Source organism: Ctenocephalides felis, unplaced genomic scaffold (assembly GCF_003426905.1).
Source record: "Ctenocephalides felis isolate EL2017-DRISC unplaced genomic scaffold, ASM342690v1 CF-g0.4_SCAFFOLD_00845, whole genome shotgun sequence".
Lineage (NCBI taxonomy): Eukaryota > Metazoa > Arthropoda > Insecta > Siphonaptera > Pulicidae > Ctenocephalides > Ctenocephalides felis.
The window spans coordinates 85,329,289-85,346,426 of NW_020536999.1; the positions used below are offsets into that span (position 1 = coordinate 85,329,289).

At 31.1% G+C, this 17,138-nt stretch overlaps 1 protein-coding gene and 1 pseudogene across 1 annotated transcript; both read left to right on the forward strand.

The window, feature by feature from the left end:
* The first annotated feature begins 13,535 nt into the window (after positions 1–13,535).
* Positions 13,536–14,372, forward strand: LOC113391218 (zinc finger protein 525-like). The gene has a single exon (XM_026627169.1). The coding sequence runs from the start codon at positions 13,536–13,538 to the stop codon at positions 14,370–14,372; it is 837 nt and encodes a 278-aa protein (XP_026482954.1).
* Positions 14,373–14,953: 581 nt separating this feature from the next.
* Positions 14,954–17,133, forward strand: LOC113391219 (annotated as a pseudogene).
* The last annotated feature ends 5 nt before the right edge of the window (positions 17,134–17,138 follow it).

Here is a 17,138-nt window from a genome sequence, read left to right on the forward strand (position 1 = left end):
TTTTTTTTGTTCGCTGCTAATTTTTTAGTCATAAAAGTCTCCAATACCCTCTGACGCACACTTGTAGGTTGTTGTTGAGCACTACTAGAACTTGGTATAGCCTCTCCGGAATTACTCATATACTGTGAAATACGAGTCTGCTGTGAACTTCCTGCCTCAGTTTCTTGCAACGAAGCATATATGGAAATATGCTTTCTTTTTAAATGACTCTTTAAATTGGCGGTTGTTGAACTATACTTTATCTGCTGGTTGCACACATTACACTTTGCTTTCATACTATCAATTTTTTCAAAATGGTACCACAATACACTAGTATTTCTACGAGATGCCATTTTTTTAAAAAAGAATTTGAAAAAAAACAATATTTCTTAAAATTTAAACTTATTGTAAAACTAATCGATAATATAAAATATATAAAATTATTAAACTATGTTATTTACTAAATTTAAAACTAATTAAAATATATTTGATAAAATCTAAAATAAATTATTATTAAAAAACTATTTTAAATACTAATGATATAATGATAGATAATGGTATAACAATTTTATTTAAAAAGCACAAAATTTTAACTAAAATTTTTACTGAATAACGTATCTTTCAATTTTAAAAAATTGGCAAGCGCGTAATTAAGATAAAAGTAATCGGGATGAGTTCTGAACTTATACTAAATAAAAATTATTAAAAATCAAAATTAACAATATTAGCCCCGCCCGTAAGGGGCGGGTTACATTAATTTATACATCTGAGGGGGATGATTTCTTGGACTTATTTCAAAGCATGCTGCAGACCAGGCATCGGCAACCCATGGCACGCGTGCCAGGCTATGGCGCCGTAACAAAATGTTCGAGGAATATTAAATGTTTTCAAATAGATTATTATAAATACTGTAACATTGTCTAATATTTATAAGAATTATATGAACTGAATCACGTAGTCAATTCATTTAAAGTATATAAGTGAGCTTTAAAACTCTAGCTAGAATTGAAATTGAAATCTGAATTATTTTCTATATACAATTTTTCAAAATCAATTATTTGTTAGGATAAGCAGGAAGTTCTTTGAATCATTTGAATCGGACGCTTAGTTCTCTCAAAAAACTGCCATTTTTATACATTTAGCTCCGTATCTTTGAAATGACTTGGCCTGCCTTTACCAAAAACTAATAAACACTTCTCCCAATCATTATTAATTGAATGTTTTTTAGATAATTCAAATCGGATGCTCCGTTTTCTCAAAAACTCGATTTTTATTTTCTGCACTCTTTGCTCTTTATCTTCGTAACTGCTGGACCTGCCTTTGCCAAAAACTAATCAACTCATCTCCCTATCAATAGAAATCGAATATTTTTTGAACGATTCAAATCGGTTGATTCGTGTGCCCGAAAACGTGACTGGAAATTTGTATCCATACATACATACACACACACATCCATTTTTCTGAGGTATGCCAAAATGTTCAGAAACCTTCAAAACGTCGAGAAATGTAAAAATTTTCAATTTCGATTTTCGGCACATTACAATAACTTACCCTACGGGAATTAATTTTTATTTAAATATGTTATGTTACTATAATGTATTTTGCACATGAGTTTGAGGTGCGAAATAAATGCAGATGACGACCAAGTAATCCCGGCGATCTGCATAATTTAGCATTGAAGGTTTTCTTTAAAAAAATGTGTTTAGGAAATATTCAATTAATATTTCAAACAAACAGTTTTATTATAGTCATCCTGAAAAGTATTATTATATTTTACCAAACAATAATCGATTATAATACTAGTAATTGTCAATGGCGCCAGATATAGGATTTTCCAAGTAATCCCGGCGATCTGCATAATTTAGCATTGAAGGTTTTCTTTAAAAAAATATTTTTAGGATATGTTCAATTGATATTTCAAACAAACAGTTTTATTACAATCATCCTGAAAAGTTTTATTTTATTTTACCTAACAATAAGCGATTATAATACTAGTAATTGTCAATGGCGCCAGATATAGGATTTTCCAAGTAATCCCGGCGATCTGCATAATTTAGCATTGAAGGTTTTCTTTAAAAAAATATTTTTAGGATATGTTCAATTGATATTTCAAACAAACAGTTTTATTACAATCATCCTGAAAAGTTTTATTTTATTTTACCTAACAATAAGCGATTATAATTCTAGTAATTGTCAATGGCGCCAGGTATAGGATTTTCCAAGTAATCCCGGCGATCTGCATAATTTAGCATTGAAGGTTTTCTTTAAAAAAATATTTTTAGGATATGTTCAATTGATATTTCAAACAAACAGTTTTATTACAATCATCCTGAAAAGTTTTATTATATTTTACCTAACAATAAGCGATTATAATTCTAGTAATTGTCAATGGCGCCAGGTATAGGATTTTCCAAGTAATCCCGGCGATCTGCATAATTTAGCATTGAAGGTTTTCTTTAAAAAATATGTTTAAGATATATTCAATTGATATTTTAAACAAACAGTTTTATTACAATCATCCTGAAAAGTTTTATTATATTTTACCTAACAATAAGCGATTATAATACTATAGTAATTGTCAATGGCGCCGGATATAGGATTTTCCAAGTAATCCCGGCGATCTGCATAATTTAGCATTGAAGGTTTTCTTTAAAAAAAAATATGTTTAGGATATATTCAATTGATATTTCAAACAAACAGTTTTATTACAATCATCCTGAAAAGTTTATTTTATTTTACCTAACAATAATAAGCGATTATAATACTATAATTGTCAACGGCGCCAGATATAGGATTTTTCAAGTAATCCCGGCGATCTGCATAATTTAGCATTGAAGGCTTTCTTTAAAAAAAATATGTTTAGGAAATATTCAATTGATATTTCAAACAAACAGTTTTATTATAGTTATCCTAAACACCATTCCAAAATGTTTATCGATAGATTGTTTATTTTATTAATTTTATTAATTTCAATATAAGTAATATTTATCATGTCATGTTTTAATTATTGAAGGTAATTTCGAATCAATATAAAGCTAGCTGATAGTTAAATAAATAAATATTTATTACTATAAATAATTTTATATATGAAATGAATTATTAACATAAATCTCAACCTACAAAAGATAAGTTCATAAAAAATACTAGAATGATTTTAAAATTATTTTCAATTTCTTTACTGTAGATTTCGAGGCCAAAACTGCAAAACTGAGATCATTACCAAAAAACTGTAGATCTACAGTTAAAACTTTAGACATGACAACACTGTATAAGAGTTATATTCCTAGATAAAGAGTTGGTTGTTGATATCATACATTCGAACCTAATAATTATAAGTTTAAGAAAGAACCCCTAGAGTACTCTATTGCTTTTCAATTGTAATATTCGACAACGAACGAATATGCATTTCGTTGAAAAGTAACTGGGCGCCATGTTTTTAACTCATTGACAAACCAGTTGATTTTTCAACTAGTTGTTTCGTTGCGTCGAAACGGTTGATTCGTTAACGAAGGAGAAACGGTTGAAAAAAACCGTTCGTTGATTCAACGCCCATCACTAATGAAAACAAAATGGAGAAGAAATATCAAAGTGGTTTATGGAATTATTAAAGATAAATTTAGTAAAAAGGTCAGTGTTTGCATTATATCATATTAAACAATAAACGAATCAGTAAATATCGAAACGCATATATTATTATACACTTAGACTTCTCAATTTTTAAGAACTCATCACCAGTTTATTTATTATAACCTACAAACTTCAAACATGTCTGAAGAAACAGATTTTAACAAAACAATTAAAATTGAACCGTTCGATGATTATCCTCAAGTGAAACAGGAATTCGATGATTGTGAAAATACATTAGAATTGTATATGGATGATGATATATGTCTGCACCAATTTTTAAAATCTGAGGTTACAATTGACGAGGAAATAAAACAAGAAACGATTGATAACCAACATGATATGACTAACACAAACAAAACAGTTTCATATGAAAGTTCTTATATATGCGATGAAGAGGTCAATAATTCATGTAATTTAGTCGATAGCACAAACAAATCATTTGAAGGAGTTTCAGCAAAAACTAAAACAACTAATAACTTGAAACCATATAAATGTGAATCATGCAATAAAACATTCACAGCAAACAAAACTTACAAAAACATGAAATGATTCACACTGGGGAACGCCCTCATGAGTGCAAAATATGCAATAAAAGATTTTCACAGGCAGGTAATTTAAGAAAGCATTTATCAGTGCATACTGAAGAACGCGCTTATGATTGTGAAATATGCAATAGAAAATTCAAAACAAAAGAAAACTTTTAAACATAAAGTGGTCCACACTGGAGAACAGTCTCATGAGTGCAAGATATGCAAAAAAACATTTTCACAATCAAGGAATTTAAGACAGCATTTATCAGTGCATGCTGAAGAACGACCTTACGCATGTGATATATGTAATAAAACATTCAAAATGAAAAAAATTTTAAAACAACATAAAGCCACATTCTGGAGAACGCTCTTATGAGTGCAAAATATGTAATAAAACATTTTCACGGTTAAGTCATTTAAAAAGACATTTATCAGTTCATACTGGAGAATGGCCTCATGAGTGCAAAATATGTAATAAAAGATTTACACGGGTAAATATTTTAAAATTACATTCATCAGTGCATACTGAAGAAAGACCTTATGAATGTAAGACATGCAATAAAACATTCAAAACAAAACCTGCATTAATGCGACATGAAAGAGGACATACTAGAGAACAAACTGTAATTAAAAAGTCAACAAATTAGTTGAATAAGTCTGGAAACTGTCCCACCTTATCTATTACACAACTTATATTGATACCGCATATTAATTGCAATTTATTTAACATGTATATATTTAAGTCACAACTTTGTTTGTTACTCATAATCAGTGTATTGTATGTAAGTGTTTAATAATATAAATACATAGTACAAATTCTATTTATTTTTGTTTTATTGAAAACCCCCTAGTATTTTTGTAAAATTCTACAATATCTATTATTATTAACTTTACAAAGCAAAATATAAGAATGATTTAAAGGGGCTGTACTGCAATATTTAATTTGTTCCTTAATATATTTTAAGATAAAACTTTTTAGGCGAAACTAGGGAGTAAATCTGTGAAAATGCAACGGAAGTGCGTTACGCTCGAGTCGAATGCCAATGATTCGTCATTCGCTCTCGGTGATATCATTTCAATACGGATCGATTGCGATTGGTCGTCGTGTCGCGTGAGTATGATTGCTTTAATTGTATGAAAATAATAAAACAAATGAAAAATCTGTGCCGTGTAAGAAACGTAAGTTTATTGAAGTAATTTGTATTATTTGTGTATTTTTTTTTTATTTATTTATTTATTTGATATAATTCGTACATACTGTATCTCAGTCAGACAATTGTACTGGCATGAGAGATCACAGCAATTATAACAAAAATAAAATCTAAATTTTATGTAACAGACTTACATTTTAAGACATCTATATATTTTTACTTTTTACTATTATACATACATATATATATATATATATATATATATATATATATATATACACAGAACACTTGCGTACATACATACGTGGTTACTATATATTTTAGAAATTATTTCTATGGGCAAGACCAGTGCTGAATTAACCCATAAGGGGCGACAACTTTTTTAGAATGTCAAAATTTTTAACCAGATAAGTCAAGATAATTCATATTAAGGATTGATTCTGATCTGGTTTTATAAATTTGCGAATCATTTTCTATGAAATAGAGTAATTCATTTTCTAATCAAACTTATTATTCCTGGGAGTCACATTGAAAATTTTATTGATGTAATGTATTTTTAACTTCCCGTAGGGTAAGTTATAGTAATGGGCCGGAAATCGAAAATGAAAATTTTTGCATTTCTCGACGTTTTGAAGGTTTCTGAACATTTTTAAGGGGCATACATCAGAAACTAAATGGATGTGTGTGTGTGTGTGTGCGTGTATGTGAACAGATTTTTTGCCGTAAATCGACGTTTTCTCAAAAAAACGACTGGACCGATTTTAAAAATTTAAAAGCCATTCGATGTATTTCGATGAGGACTAGCGTTTATCAGTTCTGCGATACGCTCTGCCAAGCCGTTTCTTTGTAATTTGGAAAAAAGTAGTAAACATTTCGTCCACATTTGAGCTCATTCTACCTAATAGATTTTAAAAAATCGAAAACTGTTCGAAAGATATTAGTTGGAAATGATACTGATTAGTTTTAGGTGAAAATCTACCGAGCCGTTTTCTTGTAATTAACTGCTGAAAAAGAAATTTAAGCCGATTTTTGTGAAACTTTCTTTAGTGATATATATCATGGTCTTATAGAACTTACTGAAATATTACGGCCTTACGACCAGGGCCGTGCCTGGCCAGCGTGCAGTGCGTACACCGCACGCAGGCGGCCAAATCAAAAAAGAACAAATTCAAAGGCGGCCATACACAAAAAGCAGCCTAAACAAAAAGCGGTCGCGTTGAATGTCCACTGAATTAAAATGCGGCCAAATTGAAAGACCGTTGGATTAAGAGGCGGCCAAACTAAAAGTCCGCTGAATTCATTCTTTTCTAATCGAACTTTTCTAATCAAACTTATTCGAGGGCGCCTCATTAATATTTTTATTGATGTATCATGTTTGGAATAAAAATAATCAATTTGTAGGGCTTTTTTGGAGAAATATTGAGGCTTTGTTTACTTTTTGTAACTATATAAAAGTGAAATGGTTGTAAATGGTTTCTAATTTTATTTCGAGAATTAACATAATATATTAATTGTTATTTTGTGATAATTAACTTCCCGAAGGAGAAGTTTATGTTTTCATCAAAAAATCCGATTCGCTAATTTTATGTTTTCTCGACGTTTCAACCCATTCTGAATCGAATGAGACCAAATTTGGAAAAAGTATGTGTGTGTGTGTGTGTGAACAGATTTTTAGCCGTAAATCGACGTTTTCTCGAAAACGGCTGGGCCGATTTCAAAAATTTAAATGCCATTCGATGTATCTCGACGAGAACTATTGTTTGTCAGTTTTGTGCGACGTACGGCCAAGCCGTCTCTTAATAAATCGCAGAAAAGTGAAAAAATTTTCGTCTACGTTTTAGCCCGCAATTCTTAATCGATTTTGAAAATTCAAAGACCGTTTGAAAGATATTGGTTGGGAATAGTGCTGATTAGTTTTTGGTAGAGATCGGCCGGGCCGTTTTCTTGTAATAAAGTTTTTTTAAAAAAAATTTCGACGATTTTTATGATTATTTTTTTGACGGTAGATACCATAGTCTTCTAGATCAGGCATCGGCAACCTACGGCACGCGTGCCAGGCTTAGCACGCGATGGGGTTCTGAATGGCACTCTATAAAGTAATCAGGAAAATCGCAAATATTGAGTGATTTTTAAATAAGAGAAAATGTTTAATTATAATTATTTTTCTAACGTAGCTCGCTAATGTAATTCAACCTACGTTGAAGTACCTAAAGATGAATTTTCCAGAAGATGCTAAGACTTTGAAGCTTATGTGCCTATATTTTGAAGGAATTACAAATAAATCTGGAAGATGACTCTATGGAAAAATCGACAGCCATATTAAAGTGTTGAATGACATTGCCGGAAAAGATTTAATTGTTTAAAGAAAATTGTATGCAATTTTCTCACGAACGAATTTTTTCTCACATGAAACATATTTTGAGTTCACAAAGAAATCGTTTAACAACTAAACATTCAGTATCTTGTGTGAAATTAAAAGTTACAAATTATACCCCGGATATTGAAATGTTAAGGAAAAATGTGCAGGCACAAAGTTCGCATTAAAGTTGTTTAGTTTATATTCAGTGGCGGATTAAGCTTTCTGCCGCCTTAGCCCCTATCTGATCAGGCGCCCTTTTTAATAGACAATTTTTTACTTTTTTAATTAAACTATAATTTTATTCTAAATTACTTAAATACAACTTTTAACTTTGCGTAAAGTACTCGTAAGTTATAGTAATCGCAAAAGATCGAAAATGAAAATTTTTGCATATTTTTACGTTTCAGACATTTCTAAACATTTTGGCATCCCTTAAAAAAAATTGATGTGTTTGTATGTTTCATTCTCATAGATAAGAAAGTTCTGATTAGTTTTTCGCTAAGACAGGTTTAGCCGTTTGGAAAATACAGAACAAAAGTGCAAAAATTGCAATTCAGTTTTTGAAAGAACCGAGAGGCTGATTTCCGAATAATTCAAAAAAAAATTTACTTGTACTAAAGGAATGAATATAATTACCTAAATTTTTGGGAAGACAGGTTTAACGGTCGACCAAGTTTTTTTTTGTAATTAGTAAAAGAGAGAAAAAAATCTTAAAAGTTTTAGCCCACAATTTTAAGTCGATTTTAAAAATTCAAAAATCATTCGAAAAATCTTGGTTGAAAATCGTATTCATTAGTTTTTGGTAAAAACCTGCCGGACTGATTAGGTTTGCGGGACGATCGGACGAGCCGGTTGTTTGAAATTAGCATAAAAAAGCAAAAATATTACGTTTTTGGAATAAAGCCAGAAACCGATTTTTAAAATTGAAAAAAGATTTCTGAAAGATATCAATTAGGAGTCAAAATATTTGACAATTTTAAAAATTCATCAAAGTTTGATGAAACTTCATAGTCAAAATTTGTGTTAAAAGGCGCTTTTGTGATGTGATAAATCAAAATTTAATTTTCAAAAACGCCTGAACTGATTTCACAAATTAAAAAGGCATTGGACTAAACTCGATAAATAAAACTGAGATATTCAAAAATTTTTAGTTTTTTTTTTAAATTCTAAAATAATTCGATTATTTGAAAATTTTAGATATTTTAATTTTCTCAAAATTTTGAAACCAGTGGACTTGCCTTTTCGGAAAACTGATCATTTCTTCATATCACTAAAATACCACGAACAAAATATTTTTTGAGTCATTCCAATCGAATGATCTGTACTCTCGAAACCTTCATGACCACTTTTGCACTGTATCTCCAAAAATGCTAAACCTGCCTGCATAAACAGTCAAAGCCAAGCGAATATTTTTTGAATCATTCATGGCGATTGATCCTTGCAAAGGACATTTAAACTATCTAAGAAGTAAACTTTGAAAATTAAAAATCTTGGTACGGAATGATTCAAAATAATGAAGATAAAATTTGTAATAATTAATAATTTTTTTATAAAAAATCTAATAATTTGATGTCAATGATCATTTTTATCACCAAATGACACACCTTTTTGGATCACCAAAAACGCTGACCATGCTCTCGCAAAATTTTCGGTAGTTCTTATTTCGTCATACAAGTAAAAGTGTCTTGAATTATTCAAATCGGACGCTTCGTTTTTGAAAAATTGAATTAGCATTTTTTTTGGCAAAAAATTGTAACCGCATAAACACATGCATACATCCATTTTTTCTAAGGCATGTGAAAATGTTTAGGAGAACTTGAAGCGTAGAGATATATAAACAATTTTATTTACGATTTTTTAGGATTATTATAACTTAGCCTTCCTGAAGTTGACCCACGAATAATAAATTTGATTAGAAAACGCATTACGTTCTATTTCATCGAAAATGATCTCTAAATTTACAAAAAAAAATCAGGATCTATCCTTAAAATGAATTGTCGTGTCATTTCATCGAGTTTAAAATTTTTATATTTTGAAAAATTTGCCGTCCCCTAAATTATGCCGCCCTAGGCCCGGGTCTCACGGGCCTTTGGGGTAATCGGGCACTGTTTATATTAGAAATTCATGTTATTTGTTAATAAATATGTTTAAAGACAAATTTGGTTATAATTCTTCTCTCCTAGAACCTATATATTTCAAATGGCGGCACTCTAAAACATATTGGTAGAGTGGCTTGGCACACTACAGTTAAAAGCTTGCCGACCCCTGTTCTAGATCATACTAAAATATTACGGCCCTACGACAACTGGTTCAGCTATAAAAATTCGTCAAAGTTTGCAAAAATTGGTATCGCTTTTTTGGCATTTGTCAAAATTAGACTTTTGATCGACGTTTTCTCAAAAACGCCTGAACCGATTTTAGAAATTTAAAAGCCATTTGATGTATTTCGGTGAGGACTATCGTTTGGCAGTTTTGTGCGACAATCTGCCAAGCTGTTTCTTTGCAATTTGAAAAAAAGTGTTAAACTTTTCGTCTACATTTAAGCTCATCCTGCCGAACCGATTTTAAAAAATCAAAAACTGTTCGAAAGATATTAGTTGGGAATGGTACTGATTAATTTTAGCTGAAAATCTACCGAGCCGTTTTCTTGTAATGAACTGTTGAAAAAAAATTTAAACCGATTTGCATGGAACTTTTTTTGGCGATATACATCATGGCCTTATAGAACTTACTGTAATATTACGGCCTTACGAGAAGTAGTTTAATTTTAAAAATTCGTCAAACTTTGCTAAAATTATTATCGTTTTTTTTAAGTAGGATTGATGAAGTATATTATTTACACATTTTTTTTGATTAAGTCGATTATTTACACATATCGGGAAGTTCATGTAACTTGCCTCAAGGCTAAATACCAAACCAACTAGTTTTTTACTTTTTCGTTGGTTATATAATCTCATTTTTTGATCAGCTGTAATATCTGTCTTGCCTAAAAAATATTTTCCATTTTAATAACTTAAAAGTTTCATAGAAACTACAAATAATATAGAAATAATTTCTAATCAATAAACTTACGTCCAGTACATGGAACAAATGTTTAACCTTTTCCACTCGCGAATGCCGGAGCGTCGGCATCCGAGTGGAAAGGGTTAATTTGTTTTATTATTTTCAAGAAACAGGGTAAAATATTTTTCTGATTCAGACATTTTTCATTAAATCAAGATTTGTACTACGATGTAACTTTAAACTGTTTATACGCATACAACGACAGATCTCTATTCACATACACGACGACTAACCACAATCGACCCGCATTGAAATGATTTCATCGAAAGCGAATGACGTGCAGTTCGGGCGTAACGCTATTTCCGTTGCATTTGAACAGATTTACACCCTAGTCGCGCCTAAAGAAGTTTTACTTCAATAAAACAAATACTTAAACTTCGACTTTATATTACAGTCCACATAATGTTACCAACTTTGTTAGAAGACATATATATTTTTATATATCAATAAAAAAATAATAAAATTCTTTATAAAATCGTGAAACAATAACTACACATTGCTATATTGAAAATAAAACAAATACCTAAACTTTTACTTTCATTCTACAGTCCATGTAATGGAACCAAAGTAATGTAGTATTTACTGTATATTTCATACAATTTATACATTTATTACTACATGCAAAAAAAATTCACAATATTTGAATTTAAGTGAACAAATAATGCTTATGTTTCATTGATCTTCACCCCGCTTCTGACTATGAAGTGCCATGTGTCTCTTCAAGTAAATTCCTTATTACATACTTCACATTTATAGGAAGGCTCTCATTTATGTATCAGCATGTGTTTTTTCATATGACCTCTTTCTGTGAATGTTTTTTTTGGCAAACTCCAGTGTGAACGATCATGTGACGTTTCAGACTACCTCTTTCTGTGAATGCCTTATTGCATATATTGCATTCATAGGGACGTACTCCACTGTGTATCAGCATGTGACTTTTCAGATTACCTGATTGTGTAAATTTCTTTTTGCATATATTGCATGCATGGGGGCGTACTCCATTATGAATGAGCATGTGTTTCTTCAGATCACCTGCTCGCATGAATGCCTTTTTGCATACATTGCATTCATGAGGACGTGCTCCAATGTGTATCAGCATGTGACTTTTCAGATTGGATGATAGTGTGAAAGTCTTATTGCATATACTGCATCGATAGGGTCGCTCACCTCTGTGAATAAGCAGGTGACTTTTCAGATTACATAATAGTGTGAATGTCTTATTGCATATACTGCATTCGTGGGGTCGCTCACCTCTGTGAATAAGCATGTGCCTTTTCAGACTACCTAATTGACTGAAAGTCTTATGACAGATTTTGCATTTGAAAGGACATTCTTTGATTTTGTTAGGAATATGATCGGCCATATGCTCTTTTAAATGATTTGATCTGCAAATGATCTATTGCAAAGGTCACATTCATAAGTTGATGTCTCAACTAACTCCTGTTTGACTTCTTCTTCAATTGTCACTTCGGAATTCATAAATCTTTCTAAACACGTATCATCATCTTCAGCACACAATTCAGATTTAACAACAACGTCGGAATCATCAAAATCAACCTCTATTTCGAGTTTAATGTCTTCTGGTGAATATTCTGGTGGTTCAATTTTAACTGCCTGATCATTCATAGACGTAATTGTTTCCTCCGACATTTTTAAATATTGTCACAAAAAAAATAGTTTTGTACTAAATAATAGTCTAGTTTTATCAATAATTTTTCTGGATGTGATAAAAAAATTTCAACTTTTACATTATTATTTGAGAAGCTAAGAATTTGACGGAAATTTGACACTTGCTAAGAGTGCAAAATCCATAGATAAAAGAAGAATATTCAAGCAGTGTTGCCAGGCCCACCATAGAGAAAAACTGTAGATAGGCCAGAAAAAAACTGTAGAAAACTGTAGATTTCAAATTGAAAAACTGTAAATCTACAGCTTCATCATTAAATGATGGTAATATTATATAGTTATAATAGAATATTTATAGCAACTAACAAAATATAACATTAGTGGTATTTTTAAAAAAAAAAGTTGTAAGCAATTATGATCTCTGGCGGTTTTGTATAATCATTCAGCCCAAACATCGTTACCTATCAAAAAGCGATAATTCTTGAATATAGGTTTTCCATCGTAGCTTACACAATATATAGTATATTTTACTAATTATTTATTATTTCATGTTATTATTAGTAAAGATAGATGTGAATCAAACTTAAACTAGTTGAGTATTAAATAAAACAAAATGCAATGAATAATTTTATTTAAAATATTGATTATTTAGATTATATATTACATTCGTAAAGGTTGAAAATATTACCATTTGATAATAATATGCTTTCAACGCATTAACAAATCAGTTGGTTTTCAACTTTAAATTTAACAATCTATTTTTTGTGTCGACAAATCGATTTAGATTGACTTATGGCCCGTCTCCACTGCACGAACGCGCACGGCAAATCCTGTTTTTGACATGCGCGTTTGCTTTTGCTTGCAAAATTTCTGTCTGCGCACTTTGCGAACAGATTCGCCGTACGAATTCGTGCAATGGAGCGGGCATAGTCATATTAAAATAGACAATATACATATAATATATAGAGTAATTTATAAAAATAAAAGTAATTTATAAAAATATTCCTGTTGGGATTATAAGCTTGAAGATGATTATCAAAACCATATCAAAACATTTCTTTCTAAAATTTTACGACGGGAAAAATTCCTTATGCTGCAAGTATCACCTTAAATTAGTTCAATTTAATATCATTGATTAAAACACATGATTAATTAGTACACAACCGTTTTCTCTGTTATAATCAGGTAAAATATCTTATAATGTCAGAAGAAAAAACTACCTCGGTTAAAATTGAACCACTAGAATATTCAGCAGAAGATCCTCAAGATGAACAGGATATTAAGTCGGAATCTTGTTCAGAGAATGGAGAAACATGTCTGGAAAGATTTATGAATTCTAAAATAACTGTAGAGGAAGAAATCAAACAGGAATTAATGCAGGCTCCTATAAACCCTTTCGTATGCACAATATGTGATAATGCATTTGCTTTAAGACACCATTTAGATCGACATATTATTGCTCATAACAGAGAACTGCCAATTCATGCCGGAGAACTTCTTTTGAAGTGGAAAATATGCAACAGAGACTTCCATTCATCAAAAGGTTTGAAACGACATATGTACACTCATACTGGAGAACAGCAACATATTGCTCATAACAGAGAACAGCCAATTCATTCTGGAGAACTTCCTTGCAAATGCAATATATGTAACAGAAACTTTTGTTCACCAAAAGGTTTGAAACGACATATGTTCACTCATACTGGAAAACAGCAACATATCTGCAAAATATGTGATAAGACATTCACACGATTGATTCGATTAGAGAAACACATGCTTATTCATTCTGAAGAACTTCCTTATAACTGTGGAATATGTAACAAACTATTTCGTTTCGTATATAGTTTAAAAAAACATATGACTAATCATTCTGGAAATTTTCTTCAGAAATGTGGAATATGCAATAAATCATTAGTACAATCTGATGCTTTAAATGCACACAAGTTTATCAATTCTAGAGAATTTCCTTATCAATGTGAAACATGTAGCAAATCTCTTCATGCATCAAAAAGTTTAAATAAGCATAAAGCTCAATAATTTAAAGTATATGAGAAGAGACACTTGGATGCTCATGTGAAAGCCAGTGAAATATTTATAAACGATTTTTTTTTTTTTTTTGTTTTTCTGTAAACCTGCTCTTCTATTATGATTATTCTAGTATTGTTTAAATTGATGTACACATTTATATATTGATCGTAAGCTTTTAGGACATACAAGCACTTGGTTGTGCATTATAATTAATTTAATTACAGATTTTTTAGTGATATCAGTTCATGCAACTTGCCTCAAGGCAAAATGCTACTTACATCTAGTAGTTTTAGTTAAATTATATATCGATTTTATTAGCAATAATATGTTATTCAATGTCTCTTACTGTAGATTGTTAATTTTAAATTTGCCTCTTTTACAAATTATCGTTATATTGTTCTTGTGTTGGCAGCATTTATACATAACGATTTCATCTGTTATGACATGACAGAATTGGCATCACTGGAAGGCTTTTAATATCAACATTCAACAAGACGTTTGTAACCTAGAAGCAAACTTTGCAATGATGATGTTTAATTAATTTATTTTTAATATTAAATTTGTATATTTAAGTTTTAATTTAGTCAAAAATGAAGAAAGAACGTTCAGTGGATAATCCAGACCGTTTAAATTATAAGTAGTCTACCAAGTTTTCTTTATTCGCAGGTGATAGATATATAAATTCATTAAAAATATTTATTTTACAGCTCATCAAATATTAAGTTTGACTGGTATTAGCTTCGAGAGGAAGAGTTAATTGTAAAATATAAATACAAATAATTCTCACTTTATTTATCAAACTACAAAATTTTTTGTACTCATTTTATAATAGGGCTTGTGGAATTGACAATAGTACCTTTGAAAGACAATTGAGAAGCATTAAACTAAATGCTAAGCAATGTAGAATTTATAGAGTCACTTAGGCGATTGTGAAGCTACTTTTCAATATTTTGATCCCTTTTTGGATATCTGCAAAAATGATTCAAAGACGTAAGTTGTTCTATGTTTTTACCCATAATTATCAATTTCTACTAGTAGGATTGTTGATTAAATATCCTTTCTATTACCAGGAGGTCTTTGGAGGTATTTTCCAAGTGTCACTTAGCGGCTGCTCAAAATATAGATCCTGATTGTAATGCAGGAGAATTATATCAATGTGCCCCATGAAGCAAGCCATCATTGGTGAAGGTAGAGGTTTAAGAGTTGGAATAGAATTTTCTTTAGAGCAACCTCAAGGTGGCTTGCATTTTGTTGTGCCTGAAACTGAAGGCACCATGGAAGAGGTTTGGTGAAAAGAAAATCACAATATAACGGGCAGTATTTTATGATTGTTTTTTTAGAGGGCAGCTCATATGTACACCTATGCACATGAAAACTCATCAAGACTCTGGTTTCCTTGCGTGGATTCTTATGCCGAGCCTTGTACTTGGAGTCTTGAGTTCACTGTTGACGCAGCAATGACAGCTGTCTCTTGTGGTGATCTTGTAGAAATTACTATGGACGCCTGATATGAGGAGGAAGACTTACCATTATGTTTAAATTACTCCTGCTTGTGCTCCTAATATTGCTTTAGCTGTTGGGTATGAACTAGAGCATCAGTATTGTATGATTTATCAATAACTTTGTGCTTTTTTTCATTCTAGACCTTTTGAAACTTATGTGGACCCCATATGCACGAAGTGACCCACTTTTGCTACCACAACTAATGCCATTATTGAAGAACTCTGTTCGATATATGCATGAAGCTTTTGAGTTTTATGAGGAAATTTAGCTACCAGATATCCATATCCTTGTTATAAGCAAGTTTTTGTTGATGAGGTGAGTAAAGTTTCTTTAGAATTTAATTTAATTTATAGATTGTAAAATTAATCCCCTTTTATTTTTTTTAGACTGTTCAAGATGTAGCTGCCTACACTACCATGAGCATTCTGAGTACTCATTTGCTTCATTCCATTGCTATAATTGATCAAACTTATATAACCAGGAAAGCAATGTCTCAAGCAATAGCTGAACAATTCTTTGGCTGCTTCATTACAATGCAGAGCTGGTCTGACACCTGGCTCAATAAAGGAATTGCTGAATATCTATGTGGGTTGTACTCGAAGAAATGTTTTGGAAATAATGATTACAGAGAGTGGGTGAGACAGGAATTGTTGGATGTAAGTAACAGATATTATTGTTGTATTACTTTGATATATTATTATTTTACATTGTTCTTGCTTTTAGGTTGTGGCTTATGAAGAACAGTATGGTGGTATAGTTTTGGATCCCAGCCAAGCCCCTGCACCGCTTCCTGTTGCCGCTGCCTCTGGCACATCTCCTGTAACAGGTGCAGGTGGGCCCCAAGGACGAGGAGGCAGTCACCATGCTACAGTGGCTCAAAATAATGGGCAGAATGTACACCATTTCCCTACCAGAAGTCTGCATACTATGTCACCAAAGTATATACAGGTATATGATCACATGCATTTTTATTAAGTTGGATGCATTTTGTTAATGCATTTTTTAGGCAATGAGAAAAAAGGCTCATTTAGTCATTAGAATGTTGGAACATCGGATTGGTCAAGAATTACTGCTGCAAGTGTTTAACAACAATTAGCTTTGGCTACGAATGCTTCTACACAAAAATTGGTAAAATTCAGTTAATTAACTTATTACATATTATGTTTTTTGTTTATATTCTTATATTTTAGGCAGTGGATTATGGCATCATATGCTAATTTCTACAAATGTCTTCACAAAAGCTATATTTACTGTTACCGGCAAAGATATGGG

What these genes read in the sequence shown, in the direction of transcription:
- LOC113391218 (XM_026627169.1), top strand. Translation starts at nt 13,536, where the DNA reads ATGTCAGAAGAAAAAACTACCTCGGTTAAAATTGAACCACTAGAATAT.